General features: G+C 46.4%; 1 protein-coding gene across 2 annotated transcripts in view; it reads left to right on the top strand.

The window, feature by feature from the left end:
* The window catches only part of BTBD9 (BTB domain containing 9), a 523,844-nt gene that overhangs the window by 132,035 nt on the left and 370,880 nt on the right, over positions 1–20,929 (top strand). For both annotated transcript variants that reach the window (XM_069236325.1, XM_069236324.1), the window contains exon 5: positions 2,217–2,436. In XM_069236325.1, coding sequence (XP_069092426.1) covers positions 2,217–2,436 — 220 coding nt within the window. The remainder of the gene's footprint in view (positions 1–2,216; positions 2,437–20,929) is intronic.

The following is a 20,929-nucleotide window of genomic DNA, read 5'->3' as shown; positions in this document are numbered from 1 at the left end:
CACCGGGCGTGGTACTGCTTTGGGACTCTATTCATTAGGTGAGGAATCCACAAGTAGTTGTATCCATCAGAAGAACGAGTTACTTACCTTCGGTAACGACTTTTCTGGTGGATACATTAGCTACCTGTGGATTCCTCACGGTCCCACCCGCCTCCCCGTTGCCTTTCTGGTCTTACCAAGTAATCCTTGAGTGCGCTCCTCTTGGTCTTCAAGGTTGCAATAGATGTTGTATATATGGATACTTGTGTATATTTATCTGTATATATATATGTATATATCTTTGTGTATATACATGATTTGCATATATTTGTTCGTTTAAAAAAAAAAAGAGAGAGTTATATTAAATTTACAGCTATTCATTGCAATATTGTGTATTTTACAAGGTTATGGGATGTTGCCTTGCTCTTTCATTGCATTGGGTTGTTGTTCTCATGCACGTAAAAAATGTTGGTACTGACGTCGGCACGTCGTCGAGGACCTCTTATTGCCTGTATGACGTCAGACGGCGTCGCAAGGGCTAGAGTGACGTCCTCGTCGACGTGCAGAGACTAGGAAGAAGATTTCCGTCGAATGCTGGCGCCATGGGAGTATTCATTAGGTGAGGAATCCACAGGTAGCTAATGTATCCACCAGAAAAGTCGTTACTGAAGGTAAGTAACTCGTTCGTTTGGAACAGAGTCCTTTGGGCCGTTGAGTGCTTCTAGGCTGAAATAGCAACGCCAGCTCTCAGGCCGCACGATGCCAGTTTAGAAAAAATTATCAACACGGCAAAGAGAACCTTCCAGAAAAGTTTAAAAAATCATGTCAACTAATATGAACATTCCCAAATACATTGTTTGCTGTAGATTTAAGATTGTGTGCTAAAATGTAACCCTCATCATGGAAACGAGCCTGAACTCACAGTGTGGTCCTCTCAGGGCCCCCGTCTGCTCAGCTTGGCACTTTCTAATCTAGAGCCTTGAAAACTGCTGCCTTCGGATTGGCTGAGAGCTACGCTTTGCCTTCTGGCGCCTGAGCACACACTGTCAATTGAAGCCTTTCCGAGGACGCCAGGGATTCGGATGTCCCTGTACCCTTCTGGTGCAGGCTTAAGGCTTTTGACAGTTGGTGTTTCTTAATAGTTCATGCCTTGTTACGACCTATAGCCATTTGGCAAAAAAAAAAAAAATACTACTGTTTAGTGGTCACTAACAGATCACATCCTCTCATACATCCATGTGCGTTAGCCAGGTCTAACTGGAAGTCTGATCTAAAGACTCGAGGGAATAATTTGATTGCCAGTTTCTTTAGCAAATTGGACATTGTGCAACTTTTCATTGTCTCGCTCCTGGTTTGCATGGGGCTGGAATAAACCGAGTCTGCTCATTGGCTTCAATTCTGATCTTGTTCATTAGTTGGGTCCCTTCTGTCCAGCTGTATGTACAAACTAGTGGTACTAAGAACATGGATGTCTCTTGGGCAGATGCAAACGTTACCCACAGCCTTGCCAAGTGTACTCTGTCTGCATGCGTGTGTGCCACTCAGAACACCAGAACAGAGACCTGCTTACTTCCCTTTCTGCTTCAGTTTGCTGTACTTTCAAGTAGAACTGACATATAGTAGGGGGGTCTCGGGACAGCATTAAAAGGCAATGGCTGTATTTTCTATTAGCTAAAAGCTGGATCAGACAAGAAGCCATGTGCTAATTTAAAGTACGAACATGGTATTCAGATTTGAGCAGGCTTCCAAACTACCTCTAAATTCATTACCCGTGCAGCAGATTTGGGAGTTGCTAATGTTCGTAAAATCAAAGACAATCTCTGTTGTGTGGTCTGAAGCACTCTATTTGCAGAACCTTTGTCACTTTATTTTTTAGGGTGGTGTATACAGGAATTCGCTTCCTGTGCCTATCCCACACCTGAATAGTTTTTTTTACTATGGTAATAGTGACAATACACCTGAGATTTGGAAGTATAGAGCAAAGATAAAGTAGAAATTAACCAAACTGATAAACTAATCAAAGGACCAACATACCAGTCTCCTTTTAAGTTATTTGACGAGAACCCTTACATTTCCAGTGTTCGGCACGCGGGTTGGCCAATTTCCCTACAATGTAGCCATTCTTCGCTCGTAGAATCCTTGTTAACAACAGTTATTAATGTTCATTTGAAGAGAAGTCCTGTTTATGCTTTTAAAGGTATATTGACAAAGAGATAAACCTGCTTAATGTCTTCTAGTCCCAGAGGAGAACATTGCAACCATGAAGCATGGGGCCCAGGTTGTCAAGGGAGAGCTGAAGTCGGCCCTACTCGATGGCGACACGCAGAATTACGACTTGGACCATGGCTTCTCTCGGCACCCCATCGATGACGACTGCCGCTCTGGCATAGAAGTAAAACTCGGCCAGCCCTCGATAATCAACCACATACGACTGCTCCTCTGGGATCGAGACAGTCGGTAAGTCGCCGCTCTCCCCATTTCATCAATGTTTTCAGAATGTACGCATGAATATCTGTAGTTGCCTTGGGGTTTTCTCCAGGAGTCCCAAATAAATTAATAGAAATGCTATGAAATTGTTTTAAATATTACGGGTAACATATTAATGTAAAGCTATTTCGGTTCTTTTTTCCAGGGACCCTCAACACCTTCACCTTTCATTAAGTTTTTGGAAGATGAAGTTATTGGGACCCATTCCTGAAAATTTAAGTAATTGCATTTTAGGTGTTAATATGGATCCATTTATAACATTTGTGAAAGGAGTGACTGCCATGACAGTCACTTGGAGGTACTTGGGGTCTTTGGCAAGCAGAAAGCTCCTTATTTTTGTTTTCTTTAGGTCTCAGAGCCATGGCAGCCACTTGGATCTGTAGGACTCCAAATCCTGACTTGGGCAGTGAGTGCAAAAACTCTGCATCTCAGAAGTTATGAATACATCTGGGGCTGCACATTTGGAAGTGATGTTGCAGACATGCTTCCTGTGGAAGTAGTTGACTTCATTGCTTCTGTTTCTGGAAGTGGTTTGTCTTTATTCTGTAGGTGTTTATCGGAAACACACTGGTGTTGTTTGCACCCTTGTGTTGCGCACTGGGGACCACTTCTACTCTGCCTCGGTGTAGCCATTACATACTCATTGTACCTTCATTTCAGCTCTGTCTGGCTTCCCGGAGTATCCTCCACCTGTCTGCGTAGTACACCAGAGAGTCGTGCTTTGTTTGGCCTCACTTCTCATTATTGAACTCTCATGCAGCCACCCATTCTCTGTCAAAGCGGAGCTGACAAATGTTCTTTTCGTCACTTTCCGCCAGCTGAACTATCTTATCTCTTCCAGCGGCTGCAGAGCTAGGAGCATTATCTGCAACCCTTGCATTATTTGCATCTCTTAGTTATGGGTTAGAATCAGTCAGATGTTTGTTTGTCTTTTACTTTCTTTTGCAGGAAATAATCAATATATGTAGATGGCCATTGTGACATTCACCTTCCACTGGGGATGGCTCTGCGGCCTTCGAGGATCTCCAGGAAATCTCTTCATCGAATGGGGCTTTACTCAAGAGTAGGAAGTGTTTATATTTACGAGATGCTGCAGTACGCAGAGCTAATAGTCGGAGTCGGCAGTGAGTTCTGGGAAGACAAGAATGTTCATGGCATGTCTCTTGGGAGACTTATTTGACATATAAAGACAAGGCCAGAAGTGTAGATCTGACTTCGATCCATAGTCACAAATTACCACATGGTCTTTTTATCGCCCCAACTTGTATGACTCCTGCAGACGTGACATGAAAGCTTTCCCATTAGCAGAAGCCTTTAATTTCTGCAGGCAACTTTAACACTGCTACAATAAACAGAATAATACTTCGTAGTGTAGTGATCAGGTGCATTTATGAAAAAATATTTAGAGAAAAAACAGTTTCTCTTCATTTGCAAAGTTGAAGGATTCATCTTTTTTATATTCTGAATAGGAGGTAGTGGGAATATATTCTAAGCAGCTCCATATGTATCCCCCAGTTACGCGTCCCTGTTTTTTCTCTCACAGCGTCCGACAATGTGAAATGGCAGACAAGGAAGCCGGCAATCTTGATCAACCGGCTACAGCCCTCTTCTGTGAAGCACTCTGGAAAGTGTTTCATAGAAATAAAGAATACATTGTCCCTCCTGTTCTTTCTTGCACAAACGGGTAATCTTCCATCCCACTTCTCTCCTGAAGTCCTCCCTGAATGTTGACAGACTCTATTACAGTCTTTATAACAAGGGCCCTCAGGTGCTCAAATTGACGTTTTTCATTCTTATAAGCCCCAACCACAGAGGAGCCTTGCTAAGATGCTTTTGGGGCATCTATAAATTCTTTTCGATTTGGGGGTTTCCATTCTTAGAACCTATCTTTGCTCATGCTTTCCCTTTTGTATGGACATTGTTGTCAAACATTTAGATATGTTCTTCTACAACCCAGCTTGAAAAATACACCACTGGCTCGTCTTCTCCCAGCCACACGCCCCCCTTCCCCTTTATTTTAATAAGTAGCCCCGGAGATGGGGTGCCAGGGGCCGATAACTGCTCAGAAGGGGAGGGCAGATGGCTCCCCTCCCCTTTTTTTTTTAGACGTGGCCGTTAAGGCCTGGAGAGGGGTACCCCACAACCCTCATTCCCCCTTGGTTAAACAAGTGGCCCCAGGGATGGGCTCCCCAGGGCTGATAAGGGCTGAGGGAGAGGGGCTGTGTGGCTCCTCTTCCCTTTATTTTTAGAACTGGCCCTGGGGATGGGGCCCCCAGTGCCTAACAAGGGTTGGGGACCTATGTAAATACAAACATATCTGTGTGCGCGCTCTGAAGTGTCTGCAATTCAACCAAGTGCAGTACAAGAATGAAGACGCCTCACCACAATGATTAAGTCTTGCACATAGACCTCTTCAGTTGTCTGTTGTAAAAAGACCTTTTCTGTGCAACCCAAATAGTGCTACATTGTAAGAACCTTTATTGAAGTCCTAGACGCTTGAATATTTCTGTGCTTCATGTCTGGACCCCAGGTCACTTTTCCTTACATGCATTTTCCAGAACTATAACACAGGGCGCTAGTGTGCCAATGATCAGTAGCTACCTTGAGGAGCCTATCAAGGGTGATTCCTCCCCCCCGTATAGTGTGTGTGATTGTAAATATCCTATTTTACATCTGCAGCATTGAAGTTGCAAAAGGATTTGAAAGTGTATAATGGGAAGGAAAAGACACATCCTGATAGACCTCCATTAAGAACTGAGACAAAAGGCGTCCAGTCCCTTTTAAGATTCTAGGAGCTTCCCCTGCCCACGATGCCTTGTGCTGGCAGTTGCTTCGCAGAGCCAGTTCTTTTTTTATTGAAAAAAATGTCTGTTACAAGTGGATTCTGATGCGCAGCGCTGCCCAGCCTGGGGATCGCTTATGTCTTCAGTGAAGATCCCTGTGATACAGAACTGCAAGTAAGTAACCTTTTCTCCTGCATCGTGGGATCTTCACTGATAGTCATAGAGCTGCGGGAAGGTATAGAAAGTGGCTGCTGGGAAGCGGGTAAAGTAAATGACAACATGTAATCAGAGGATACGTCTAGATGAAGATGGATATATCATTTGTATAGATTTTGCGTCTGTGGCAGTAATGACTAGAAAATGTATGTAATGGTTTCCAAGCTTCTGCCTTGCATATGTCAGGGTTGCTGTCTTTTTACTCTCTCGTTCTGCATGTACATTCTTTTTGTTGTCTCCTTTTCTTTAGCTCCCCTTTCTCTTTCACACGCACATGCTTCATATGTAAACAATGCAGTTTCTTTTCATTTGGCTTTGTAAATATGTGGACCGTTGTGTAACTCCTTCTCACACTTAAGTATCGAATACTAGTTACAGTTAGAACATATATTACCATTGTGTCACGCTCTGTAGAGAGTTCAAGAACTGAATGAGCATCTAGTCTGAACAGCTTTCTGGCTGTAGAAGGCTGGCCTGGCTTATAGTGGGTACCTTGTGGTACTCACACCCTGTGCCAGGTCCAGTTATCGCTTATTAGTAGAATACAGGTGTTTCTAGCAGCTTGGGCTGATAGAAGGTAGCTATGGCAAAGCAGCTTAGGCTGAACTAGGAGACATGCAAAGCTCCTACTATACCACTGGTATACTCCGAGTTACTAAAAATAAAGGTACTTTATTTTAGTGACAATATGGCAAAACTATCTTGGTGGATACCCTCACTTAGGAGGTAAGTAATATACACAAATTATATATACAGAAACCCAAAACAGGTAAGTAACAGTAAGAAAAGTAGTGCAAACAATGTAGAATCACAATAGGATTCAATAGGTGAACATAGGTCTAGGGGCAACACAAACCATATACTCCAAAAGTGGATAGCGAATCACAAATGGACCCAAGACTTATGGGAGATTGTAGAGGGTCGCTGGGACTGTGAGAAAACAGTAAGGGTGTCCAAAATACCCCACCCCAAGACCCTGAAAAGTAGGAGTAAAGTTACCCTACTACCCCAGAAAGACACAATAGTCGTGATAGGGGATTCTGCAAGAACCACAAAGCACCAGCAAAACACTGAAGACGGATTCCTGGACCTGAGGACCTGTAAAGGAAGGGGACCAAGTCCAAGAGTCACGAAAGTGTTCGGAGGGGGGGGCAGATGCCCACTAAACCCCGGATGAAGGTGCAAAAGGGCTGCCTCTGGGTGGAAGAAGCTTGAAGATTCTGCAACAGCGAAAAGGGCTAGGAACTTCGCCTTTTGGATGGAAGATGTCCCACGGCGTGCTGGATGTTGCAGAAGTGTTTCCAGGCAGAAATACCGCAAACAAGCCTTGCTAGCTGCAAGAGTCGCGGTTGAGGATTTTGGGTGCTGCTGGGGACCAGGAAGGACCAGAATGTCGCCCCTTGGAGGAGGAGACAGAGGGGGCGCTCAGCAACTCGGACAGCCCCCGCAGGAGCAGGCAGCACCCGCAGAAGTACCGGAACAGGCCCTTAGGAGATCTGTGAACTCAGAGTCACAAAAGGAGGGTCCCACGATGTTGGAGTCCAACTCAGCGGGTTGAACACTGCAGGACGGAGTGCTGGGGACCCAGGCTAGGCTGTGCACAAAGGAATCCTTGGAGAAGTGCACAGAAGCCAGGAGCAGCTACAAATCACGCAGTACACAGGTTTGCTGTCTGGCGTGGGGAGGCAAGGACTTACCTCCACCAAATTTGGACAGAAGGGCCACTGGACTGTGGGAGACACTTGGACCCAGCTCCTGTGTTCCAGGGACCACGCTTGTCAGGATGAGAGGGGACCGGTGATGCAGAAGTTTGGTGCCTGCGTTAGCAGGGGGAAGATTCCGTCGACCCACAGGAGATTTCTTCTTGGCTTCCAGTGCAGGGTGAAGGCAGGCAGCCCTCAGAGCATGCACTACCAGGAAACAGTCGAGACAGCCGGCAGGATGAGGCGCTACAATGTTGCTGGTAGTTGTCTTGCTACTTTGTTGCAGTTTTGCAGGCGTCCTGGAGCAGTCAGCAGTCGATCCTTGGCAGAAGTCGAAGAGGGAAGTGCAGAGGAACTCTGGTGAGCTCTTGCATTCGTTATCTGAGGAACTGCCCAGAGGAGAGACCCTAAATAGCCAGAAAAGGAGGTTTGACTACCAAGAAAGGAGGTTTGGCTACCAAGAGAGGTAAGCACCTATCAGGAGGGGTCTCTGACGTCACCTGCTAGCACTGGCCACTCAGAGTAGTCCATTGTGCCCCAACACCTCTGAATCCAAGATGGCAGAGGTCTGGGACACACTGGAGGAGCTGTGGGCACCTCCCCTGGGAGGTGCAGATCAGGGGAGTGGTCACTCCCCTTTCCTTTGTCCAGTTTCGTGCCAGAGCAGGCCTGGGAGAATCCCTGAACCGGTGTAGACTGGCTTATGCAGAGATGGGCACCATCTGTGCCCATCAAAGCATTTCCAGAGGCTGGGGGAGGCTACTCCTCCCCAGCCCTTCACACCTATTTCCAGAGGGAGAGGGTGTAACACCCTTTCCCAGAGGACATCCTTTGTTCTGCCTTCCTGGGACAAGGCTGACGAGACCCCAGGAGGGCAGAAACCTGTCTGAGGGGTTGGCAGCAGCTGCAGTGGAAACCCCGGAAAGGCAGTTTGGCAGTACCCGGGTTCTGTGCTAGAGACCCGGGGATCATGGAATTGTCCCCCCAGTACCAGAACGGTATTGGGGTGACAATTCTATGATCTTAGAAATGTTACATGGCCATGTTCGGAGTTACCATTGTGATGCTACACATAGGTAGTGACCTATGTGTAGTGAATACATGTAATGGTGACCCCGCACTCACAGAGTTCGGGGAATTTGCCCTAAACAATGTGGGGGCACCTTGGCTAGTGCCAGGGTGCCCACATACTAAGTAACTTGCCACCTAACCTTCACCAAGTGAGGGTTAGACATATAGGTGACTTATAAGTTACTTATGTGCAGTGAAAATTGGCTGTGAAATAACATGGACGTTATTTCACTCAGGCTGCAGTGGCAGTCCTGTGTAAGAATTGGCTGAGCTCCATATGGGTGGCAAAAGAAAAGCTGCAGCCCATAGGGATCTCCTGGAACCGCAATACCTTTGGTACCTAGGTACCATATACAAGGGAATTATATGGGTGTACCAGTGTGCCAATGAGAATTGGTAAAATTAGTCACTAGCCTGCAGTGACAATTTTAGAAAGCAGAGAGAGCATAAACACGGAGGTTCTGGTTAGCAGAGCCTCAGTGATGCAGTTAGGCACAGCACAGGGAACACATACAGGGCATACACTATGAGCACTGGGGGTCCTGCCTAGCAGGATCCCAGTGACACAAGGGCTAAAACAACATACATACAGTGAAATATGGGGGTAACATGCCAGGCAAGATGGTACTTTCCTACACTGGCCCATTGAAAAAACAAGCACTGCTTTCATCCTCAACTCCATATCCCTCAGCCATAGCCCATCCTGAACAGTAATCCACACTCTGGACTCAACCATGCATCTAGAGGCGACTCATTCTCAGTACGCCCTGTATAATTAATACTCATGCACGAAAAGCAAAATTATAGAAACCCAACGTCATAGGAAATGAAGTACTCAAGGGTTAGGGATACGTATCATGAAACAGGAACTAAAATGAGTGAAATGTAAATAGGTACTGGATCACTGACTTCGAATACCTTAGGTATTTGCTTATAAAGTGAAGCCCTTAAATATAATGTCCTGTAGGGACATATTTCAGTGGTAGTTTGTAATTACAGCCCTGCTGACAACTGGTAGAGCACTTATGCTTATTTTGACCATGCATTCTTAATAAATGTGTGTTGCCCCTTTGCCCTCTCACTCCTCCCTGTAAACTAAAGTTCTGAATGCATGTCTCCATGTCTCATGTTCGCAGCACATGAGACTGAACTCCAGAAAGGAGCACCTCTTGGGCAGTCTATCTCTTGATCAATGTTTGTCGGTAGGCAAGAGAAGTCCCACTAGGGTAATTGGGCAGCATGAAGCTTTAGCAAGGGTTGTCTGCTCCCTTTTCATGCCTTTGACATCTGTCTCCATTCCTCACTGGTTTCTAAGCCTCCCACCAAGAGAAGGACAAGCTTTTGATTTGCTCATATTTTGACATGACTATCATCTGTCATGGTCTTACTGCTGGTGTGTGGAGCAGCGTGAGTGTTCCCACACAGAGTGGGGGGATGCACTTAGAAACAAAGTGCACTCAAGCGCACACCTAGGGGGGGAACATAGATCATAATGCATGGCAGCCATCTTTGAGTGGGATTCCTATAGGAGGAAAGCTCATCCTAAGATTGCCGAACATGCGTATGCATGAGCCTTGACACTGTATTTGCATTATGTGCCTACAAGGATTGACAGCCCTTTAAATCAGAGCCCTGTTTGCTTTACCAATGTTCCTTTCTGAAGAGGTGTGCGAAGAGTTCTGTCTTCCCCCAGAGAGAGAATTAAAAATGTATACGTTACAAAGGCCACCAGGAAGTAAGCGAGGGGAACCCACAGGAATGTAGGTGGTATAGTGTTGCAGTATAAGGCCGGTAGTTAGACTGCAGAGGCGGTATTGCATATACTACGCATTTTCCCTGTTTGCGCGCAGCGTGCCTATTTAATAGTGCACTGGAGTGCAAACAGGGAAAGTGCACTGTATTTGTGTAAATATGCTGCCCAAGGGCAGCCACAAACTTGTGTCGCGCTGGGTCAGCACATTCAAGTGAAATACGTAGCGACTGCTTCAAAGCCACTCCGTGTTCCTCTTTCAGGTGGAGCGAGGGATCCCTCTGCAGTGAATGACTGCACACACCTGCAGGGTGATATCTGGGGGGTGTTCATGGGCCCTCTTCACACCTTCAGTGGGCTGCCTTTAGGAGGTGCATTGAAAGTGTGCCACCTTTTTGTGGCATACTTTTAGTTTGCCTCCTAAAGGCATGTTTGCCTCTGCGCCCACATCCATAATATGGCACGGGCGCAGAGGCAAATTGATTCCCTGATTTACATGGGGCTACGCATCCATGCAAATTGGAAAACACCCTCTAATGATGGTGTTGGCACTACGTGTGCGCCACCGATGTTTGTATTACAGAAGGGTTCGCACTAGCTGTCTGCGGCCCCTTCTCTAATATCTAAGTGCCTGGGAGGGCACATATGCCCGTTGCGCCACAAGGCCACTCTGAAATAAGGCCCTAGGTAGTGCTGGTCTCCACAGAATAGTGTTTGCTCCCTGTGTCTAGGGCAGTGGTCTCCAAACTTTTTAATGATACACCCCCCCAGTTGAAAAATAAAAATCACTGGGCCCCTCTTACAGTTTTTCACCAATATTATTTAAAGATGGCAATGTATAAATAGGGCTAGACATATTATAACATTGCAGTTAAGTACTGTTACCTTTTTAAAAATACAATAGCATGTTCCTGCTTAAAAAAAACAAAACACTTATCTGTGTAATGCTTCTTTTGACCAGAGCCTGGCGCCCCCTTACAGGGTCACTTGAGGCCCCCCTAGGGGTGCTCGCCCCCCAGTTTGGAGACCCCTCGTCTAGGGTTCAGTCCAGTCTGGTGTCCTAAGGACATCTGATTCAGTCTGAGAATGAAATAAGTCTGAGGTTTCTCTCTCTGCCTGCCTTTAGTATTCTAACTGACATTTCATGTGTCTTCGTTTTTATTAGGTCGAGTGTGCTGGCGCTTTGACCTGTTGTAAATATTGTGGACTTTTAAACACGCCCACATCATGCCCATCACTTTCACTCATTTGTGAGTTTACCTTTAAAACATCCCTTTATGTCATTGGTAATTGCTTTACGTTTGTCCTGCCTTGCGGGGGGATGTTACTGCCTTGCAAACTGACTCAATTACATGGATAGTTGCATGATTGCTGATATATTTCAGCATGGGTGAACTATTATTTTCTTTTGTCCCTCCCCTTTGTGACCCATGGCAGCCAGAGCCCTCACAGCGTGAACAGCGCAAACTCCATTGGCAGTATTGGAGCATTGGTCACGTTCTTCACACTGTTACCTAATCAGAGTTAATTCTTTTGGCTCTCCCATTCATGCTCCATAGCTTTCCCAAAAACACTTATTTGATAAATGCTTTACATAAAAAACACAGTAATCTGCAACGGGGCTCTCCTGGTACAGCAGGAGAGCCGATACTACAGTATTCACTGCACTCTGGAAACGTTGCCCCATAATACTTTGCAAGCATTCTTTTTCTAAACATGTATGCGCATAACTCAGCCTGTGGTGGTCCTAGGACAATGAGACCACCTTCAAAACTTTCACCACAATGTGCTCTTTCTGTCTAGATCATCCCTGGGCGCCCCACACTAGGTTAGTGGGGGACCCCAAACTAATAACCCCTCCCTATGTTCGGTGTTTTTTTAAACCTCTCTCATGACTTGATCTTTTGTTTTACAGTTGAGAGTAGTTTGTGTTTCAAGGGTCTTGTTTGTAATATCATTGCAGTAGGCCTGCTAGCCCTGAAAATGTGTAATGCACTATGCACTCTCTGGGCTAAATATATGATTATGCTGCATTACTTTAGGCCATTTTCTTTTCATGTGGTTATGCCCTCTAGGGTTTAAATATATGTTTACATTGCAATACTTTTGGTAATTTTCTTTTTATACGGTTCTGCCCTCTTGGGGCTAAGTATATAGTAACATGACCATGTTTCTTACAAATGCTGTTTTCATTGTGGTGTCCTCTGGGGGCTGCTCTGAGCATTACAGCCTAATGCCATATGTTTATTTCTGATAAAGATTTTTATTTGGTTATATTTTAATTGTATATGTTATATTCATCTCTCCTTATTGCAATTATGACCATGATTCAGGCCAACTTAACATTTTTATTACACTATTACTGTTTGAATACTCCTGATATGTTTGGATGACCATTCTAAGTTTATTTCTCTTGTTAATCCTCCGTGGCTGTGTTGTTTTGGGAGATGTGGTTGGAGTGGTGAAGGTGGTATTCTATGGGAATTAGCATGGCAGTTTTAAATTAGGATGCAAAATAGCAACATTTTCATTTTTGGCTGCAGATAGAGGAAGAAGGTAAATGGAAGTGCTTCAGTTATATGCAAGGCCACTGGAATTATGTGGCAGGAAAATACCAAATTATTAGGCAGGGTTGTCTAATTTATGTGGCAAGAAATGTCCAGTTATGAATTTACAATGCCAATAGCTCTAAATCAAGCAAATGTGAGACCCATTGCATTGCAAATGCTTGGTTTACTAGTATTGATTTTTGTAACATGGGTAAGTTTGGCATAGTCATGCGTTTTGCTAAGTTTAATGGTGGCATGAATGCGAACAGCTGTTTTTCTTCTTTAGATTAACTAAATCAGAGAATGTTATACTATTTCCATTAAGACACAACTGTAGGAGGCTGGACTGGCTTGTAGTGAGTACCAAGGGGTACTTGCACCTTGCACCAGGCCCAGTTATCCCTTATTAGTGTATAGGGTGTCTAGCAGCTTAGGCTGATAGATAATGGTAGCTTAGCAAAGCAGCTCAGGCTGAACTAGGAGACGTGTGAAGCTACTACAGTACCACCTAGTGTCATATGCACAATATCATAAGAAAACACAATACACAGTTATACTAAAAATAAAGGTACTTTATTTTTATGACAATATGCCAAAGTATCTTAGAGTGTACCCTCAGTGAGAGGATAGGAAATATACACAAGATATATATACACAATAGCAAAAATATGCAGTATAGTCTTAGAAAACAGTGCAAACAATGTATAGTTACAATAGAATGCAATGGGGAAACATAGGGATAGGGGCAACACAAACCATATACTCCAGAAGTGGAATGCGAACCACGAATGGACCCCAAACCTATGTGACCTTGTAGAGGGTCGCTGGGACTATTAGAAAATAGTGAGAGTTAGCAAAATAACCCTCCCCAAGACCCTGAAAAGTGAGTGCAAAGTGCACCAAAGTTCCCCTAAGGACAAAATAGTCGTGTTAGAGGGAAAATGCAAGGAAAACACAAATCAGCAATGCAACAACGATGGATTCCTGACTGAGGGTACCTGTGGAACAAGGGGACCAAGTCCAAAAGTCACAAGCAACTCGGAGATGGGCAGATGCCCAAGAAATGCCAGCGGTTGGTGCAAAGAAGCTCTTACTAGGCTGAAGAACTGTGAATACTGCAGGAACGACAAGGGCTAGAGACTTCCCCTTTGGAGGATGGATCCCCCACGCCTTGGAGAGTCGTGCAGAAGTGTTTTTCCGCCGGATGGACGCCAACAAGCCTTGCTACACGCAAATCGTGCGTTTGGCGTTTTTGGACGCTGCTGGGGCCCAGGAGGGACCAGGAGGTCGCAAATTGGACCTGAAGAGAGAGGGGACGTCGAGCAAGACAAAGAGCCCTCACTGAAGCAGGTAGCACCCGGAGAAGTGCCAGAAATAGGCACTACGAGGATGCGTGAAACGGTGCTCGCCGAAGTTGCACAAAGGAGTCCCACGTCGCCGGAGACCAACTTAGAAAGTCGTGCAATGCAGGTTAGAGTGCCGTGGACCCAGGCTTGGCTGTGCACGAAGGATTTCCGCCGGAAGTGCACAGGGGCCGGAGTAGCTTGCAAAGTCGCGGTTCCCAGCAATGCAGCCCAGCGAGGTGAGGCAAGGACTTACCTCCACCAAATTTGGGCTGAAGAGTCACTGGACTGTGGGGGTCACTTGGACGGTGTCGCTGGATTCGAGGGACCTCGCTCGTCGTGCTGAGAGGAGACCCAAGGGACCGGAAATGCAGCTTTTTGGTGCCTGCGGTTGCAGGGGGAAGATTCCGTCGACCCACGGGAGATTTCTTCGGAGCTTCTGGTGCAGAGAGGAGGCAGACTACCCCCACAGCATGCACAAGCAGGAAAACAGTCGAGAAGGCGGCAGGATCAGCGTTACAGAGTTGCAGTAGTCATCTTTGCTACTATGTTGCAGGTTTGCAGGCTTCCAGCGCGGTCAGCGGTCGATTCCTTATCAGAAGGTGAAGAGGGAGATGCAGAGGAACTCGGCTGAGCTCATGCATTCGTTATCTAAAGTTTCCCCAGAGACAGAGACCCTAAATAGCCAGAAAAGAGGGTTTGGCTACCTAGGAGAGAGGAAAGGCTACTAACACCTGAAGGAGCCTATCAGCAGGAGTCTCTGACGTCACCTGGTGGCACTGGCCACTCAGAGCAGTCCAGTGTGCCAGCAGCACCTCTGTTTCCAAGATGGCAGAGGTCTGGAGCACACTGGAGGAGCTCTGGACACCTCCCAGGGGAGGTGCAGGTCAGGGGAGTGGTCACTCCCCTTTCCTTTGTCCAGTTTCGCGCCAGAGCAGGGGCTAAGGGGTCCCTGAACCGGTGTAGACTGGCTTATGCAGAATTGGGCACATCTGTGCCCAACAAAGCATTTCCAGAGGCTGGGGGAGGCTCCTCCTCCCCTGCCTTCACACCATTTTCCAAAGGGAGAGGGTGTCACACCCTCTCTCAGAGGAAGTTCTTTGTTCTGCCATCCTGGGCCAGGCCTGGCTGGACCCCAGGAGGGCAGCTGCCTGTCTGAGGGGTTGGCAGCAGCAGCAGCTGCAGTGAAACCCCAGGAAGGGCAGTTTGGCAGTACCAGGGTCTGTGCTACAGACCACTGGGATCATGGGATTGTGCCAACTATGCCAGGATGGTATAGAGGGGGCAATTCCATGATCATAGACATGTTACATGGCCATATTCGGAGTTACCATGGTGAAGCTACATATAGGTAGTGACCTATATGTAGTGCACGCGTGTAATGGTGTCCCCGCACTCACAAAGTTCAGGGAATTGGCTCTGAACAATGTGGGGGCACCTTGGCTAGTGCCAGGGTGCCCTCACACTAAGTAACTTTGCACCTAACCTTTACCAGGTAAAGGTTAGACATATAGGTGACTTATAAGTTACTTAAGTGCAGTGTAAAATGGCTGTGAAATACCGTGGACGTTATTTCACTCAGGCTGCAGTGGCAGGCCTGTGTAAGAATTGTCAGAGCTCCCTATGGGTGGCAAAAGAAATGCTGCAGCCCATAGGGGTCTCCTGGAACCCCAATACCCTGGGTACCTCAGTACCATATACTAGGGAATTATAAGGGTGTTCCAGTAAGCCAATGTAAATTGGTAAAAATGGTCACTAGCCTGTTAGTGACAATTTAAAAGTAATGAGAGAGCATAACCACTGAGGTTCTGGTTAGCAGAGCCTCAGTGAGACAGTTAGACACCACACAGGGAACATATACATGCACACCTATGAGCACTGGGGCCCTGTGTGACAGGGTCCCAGTGACACATACATATAGGCCACAAACCTATGAGCACTGGGGTCCTGACTAGCAGGATCCCAGTGACACATAACAACCATACTGAAATCATGGTGTTTTCACTATGAGCACTGAGGCCTGGCTATCAGGATCCCAGTGAGACAGTGAAAACAGTGACAAACACCCTGACATACACTCACAAACAGGCCAAAAGTGGGGGTAACAAGGCTAGAAAGAGGCTACCTTCTCACACAACCCCCCCCCAAACGAAGGACAATAAGGCTAACCTTGGCCAGTTGAGACTTTATTGTCTAAGTGGTGATAAGTAGAGAGTAGCTCTGCAATAGACTGGTTACTCCCTTTATCATCCACTATATGGTTACTTCCCTGTGGGGATGTAAACCCCCCTGTTTGAAGTTTTTTAGCTAAGCAACAATGTGAAGATGTATTTTCAGAGTTTCTATCAGTAAGTTTTAGTTTAGAGCAGTGGGAATTGTCCACTGAACCTATTTGTAGTGATGGAAATGCCAGACAGGGATGCTGTCTCAGAAAAGCCATAGCTGGGCAAAAACTTTGTCCATATGGCTGGAAGAGAGAACAGGGATGCTGTTTCTCTTGGGTTGGAGCAGGGCAGGGATGCTGTCCTATCAGCTCCACACTAGGGCAGGGATGCTGTCCTAAGTGTTGTGAGGCAGTGCAGAGTTTCTGCACTAAAGTTTCTCTGGGAGGGTTGGAGGGATGCTCCATGTTAACTAAAATGGTGCTCTTTTTCTCACCAATGTTAGTTATCCCACAGAGAGGTACTTCCACCTCAGGGAGTCCAGCTTTGCCAGCTGATGATTCCCTTGGAACAGGTGCCACCCCAGGAGAGGTTTCTCCCACCACAGGAATAGTATCCTGAATGGTAGCGTGGTTAGGGGATACTGTGATACCCTTTTTACCTGTTGATGGAGAGGGATCCTGAGTTTTCAGGCCTTCTCTCCTTTGCTTTTTCATTTCACTTGAAATGAGAGGGAACAATTCCTCAGGGATGCCCAGCATGGCTGCATGGGCATAAAACTCTACATCAGCCCAACCTGAGGCCTCTAGGTCATTACCTAAGAGACAGTCTACAGGTAAGCTAGGTGATACCACCACCTGCTTAGGGCCAGTAACTCCACCCCAACTAAACTGAATGATAGCTAAGGGAAGAAACTTAGTGGAGTTATGGACATCAATAATATTATACTGTTGTCCAATGATGTGTTGTTCAGGAGGCACTAGGTTTTCAGTCACCAAAGTGAAACTGGCACCTGTGTCCCTGTAGGCCAAGGCCTCAACACCATTTATTGAAACTGTCTGCCTGTACTTATCCATTGTAAGGGGACAAGCAGCCAGTGTGGCAAGGCCAATGCCACTAGGTGTGACAGAAACTGTCTTGGGACTGATTACATCAGTTTCCACTATGGACCCATAAGTGAACCCAACTACACCCTTTGCTTGACTGTTGCCAGCAGTCCCACCACTAGTACCACTACTGCTAGGGGCACTAGAGCTTGATGTATTAGTGGTGGTAGGCTCAGGAGGTCTACCTGGACAGGACTTATCCCCTGGCCTATGGCCTCTGTTTTTACACACAAAGCACCAAGGCTTTTTAATGTGTGCAGGTTGGGAAGAAGAGGAAGAATTTGTTTTATCCCCACCCTCTGAAGAGTGTTTAAGATTTGAAGTGGGATCTTTGGTTTTACCCTTATCCCCATGCTTATCTTGAGATTTTTCACCATCTTTCTTCTTATTGCCATCTTTGTCACCCCCTGTATGAACTTTTCTGTTCACCCTTGTTCTGACCCATTTGTCTGCCTTCTTTCCCAATTCTTGGGGAGAGGTCAGATCAGAGTCTACCAGGTACTGGTGCAACAAATCAGACACACAATTATTAAGTATATGCTCTCTCAGGATTGTGTTATACAGGCTTTCATAATCAGTAACTTTACTGCCATGTAACCACCCCTCCAAGGCCTTCACTGAATGGTCAATGAAATCAACCCAGTCTTGTGAAGACTCCTTTTTGGTCTCTCTGAACTTTATCCTGTATTGTTCAGTGGTTAAGCCATAACCATCCAGGAGTGCATTCTTAAGAACTGTAAAATTATTGGCATCACTTTCTTTCACAGTAAGGAGTCTATCCCTACCCTTTCCACTAAATGATAGCCATAGGATAGCAGCCCACTGCTTTTGAGGGACATCCTGTACAGCACAGGCCCTCTCAAGTGCAGCAAACCACTTGTTAATGTCATCCCCCTCCTTATAAGGGGGAACTATCTTGTGCAGATTCCTGGAATCATGCTCTTTTGCAGGATGACTATGGGGAATACTGCTGCTGCCACCATGGGTATCTAAACCCAACTTCTGTCTTTCCCTCTCTATTTCTAAAGACTGTCTATCCAAATCCAGCTGTTGCTTCTTGAGCTTCAGTCTGGTTTGTTCCACTCTCAATCTATTGAGCTCCCTTTCTAACAATCTGTCATCAGGGTGGGTGGGAGGGACATTTCTAGATACAGAGGTATGATGGGAATGAACAGAAGGAGACCTGTCCCTTACAGAGGGCACCCTAACAGCTTGGCTACCAGCATAATGTGAGAGCACACCATCAGTATGGTGTGATTCAACCTCTGTACCAACTATGCTAGACTGTCTAGTAATGGGCAGGCTGAGAAGTTTCTTTCCTGAACCTTTTCCTGGGGGAGTCCCTGGATCAGATTGAGAACCATTAGCTACTTTTTCTACAGATTGGGCACTTATGGCCTTATCCTGTACTCTAAGCATATTAATTAACAGTTCTAAGGAAGGATTCTTCCCTACACTCAAACCTCTCTCTATGCAGAGACTCCTTGCTCCTTTCCAGCTAAGGTGATCATATGCAAGTTTGGACAGTTCAACTTTTTGGCCTGTGCCAGACATTTTTAGAGAGAGTTAAAGTGATAGACAAAGAGAAAAAAGTTTTCAGAACTTTTTGGAAAGACAGAAAAAACTTTTTAAACTTTTAAGAACTTTTTGTAAGTTTAGAAGTACTTTTCAGCACTTAGAAAAGAGTGAAAAGAGGAAATGCAAAACTTTTTGGCTATGTGTATATACACTGACCTTGTTTTGTATATTTTTCTCTTATGAAAAGTACAATGACAAGAGTGGTAAGTAGTCTCAAGCACTTATCCCACCGCTGCACAACCAATGTAGGAGGCTGGACTGGCTTGTAGTGAGTACCAAGGGGTACTTACACCTTGCACCAGGCCCAGTTATCCCTTATTAGTGTATAGGGTGTCTAGCAGCTTAGGCTGATAGATAATGGTAGCTTAGCAAAGCAGCTCAGGCTGAACTAGGAGACGTGTGAAGCTACTACAGTACCACCTAGTGTCATATGCACAATATCATAAGAAAACACAATACACAGTTATACTAAAAATAAAGGTACTTTATTTTTATGACAATATGCCAAAGTATCTTAGAGTGTACCCTCAGTGAGAGGATAGGAAATATACACAAGATATATATACACAATAGCAAAAATATGCAGTATAGTCTTAGAAAACAGTGCAAACAATGTATAGTTACAATAGGATGCAATGGGGAAACATAGGGATAGGGGCAACACAAACCATATACTCCAGAAGTGGAATGCGAACCACGAATGGACCCCAAACCTATGTGACCTTGTAGAGGGTCGCTGGGACTATTAGAAAATAGTGAGAGTTAGCAAAATAACCCTCCCCAAGACCCTGAAAAGTGAGTGCAAAGTGCACCAAAGTTCCCCTAAGGACAAAATAGTCGTGTTAGAGGGAAAATGCAAGGAAAACACAAATCAGCAATGCAACAACGATGGATTCCTGACTGAGGGTACCTGTGGAACAAGGGGACCAAGTCCAAAAGTCACAAGCAACTCGGAGATGGGCAGATGCCCAAGAAATGCCAGCGGTTGGTGCAAAGAAGCTCTTACTAGGCTGAAGAACTGTGAATACTGCAGGAACGACAAGGGCTAGAGACTTCCCCTTTGGAGGATGGATCCCCCACGCCTTGGAGAGTCGTGCAGAAGTGTTTTTCCGCCGGATGGACGCCAACAAGCCTTGCTACACGCAAATCGTGCGTTTGGCGTTTTTGGACGCTGCTGGGGCCCAGGAGGGACCAGGAGGTCGCAAATTGGACCTGAAGAGAGAGGGGACGTCGAGCAAGACAAAGAGCCCTCACTGAAGCAGGTAGCACCCGGAGAAGTGCCAGAAATAGGCACTACGAGGATGCGTGAAACGGTGCTCGCCGAAGTTGCACAAAGGAGTCCCACGTCGCCGGAGACCAACTTAGAAAGTCGTGCAATGCAGGTTAGAGTGCCGTGGACCCAGGCTTGGCTGTGCACGAAGGATTTCCGCCGGAAGTGCACAGGGGCCGGAGTAGCTTGCAAAGTCGCGGTTCCCAGCAATGCAGCCCAGCGAGGTGAGGCAAGGACTTACCTCCACCAAATTTGGGCTGAAGAGTCACTGGACTGTGGGGGTCACTTGGACGGTGTCGCTGGATTCGAGGGACCTCGCTCGTCGTGCTGAGAGGAGACCCAAGGGACCGGAAATGCAGCTTTTTGGTGCCTGCGGTTGCAGGGGGAAGATTCCGTCGACCCACGGGAGATTTCTTCGGAGCTTCTGGTGCAGAGAGGAGGCAGACTACCCCCACAGCATGCACAAGCAGGAAAACAGTCGAGAAGGCGGCAGGATCAGCGTTACAGAGTTGCAGTAGTCATCTTTGCTACTATGTTGCAGGTTTGCAGGCTTCCAGCGCGGTCAGCGGTCGATTCCTTATCAGAAGGTGAAGAGGGAGATGCAGAGGAACTCGGCTGAGCTCATGCATTCGTTATCTAAAGTTTCCCCAGAGACAGAGACCCTAAATAGCCAGAAAAGAGGGTTTGGCTACCTAGGAGAGAGGAAAGGCTACTAACACCTGAAGGAGCCTATCAGCAGGAGTCTCTGACGTCACCTGGTGGCACTGGCCACTCAGAGCAGTCCAGTGTGCCAGCAGCACCTCTGTTTCCAAGATGGCAGAGGTCTGGAGCACACTGGAGGAGCTCTGGACACCTCCCAGGGGAGGTGCAGGTCAGGGGAGTGGTCACTCCCCTTTCCTTTGTCCAGTTTCGCGCCAGAGCAGGGGCTAAGG

Source organism: Pleurodeles waltl, chromosome 5 (genome assembly GCF_031143425.1).
Source record: "Pleurodeles waltl isolate 20211129_DDA chromosome 5, aPleWal1.hap1.20221129, whole genome shotgun sequence".
NCBI lineage: Eukaryota > Metazoa > Chordata > Amphibia > Caudata > Salamandridae > Pleurodeles > Pleurodeles waltl.
This window is presented reverse-complemented; position numbering and strand designations above follow the sequence as displayed.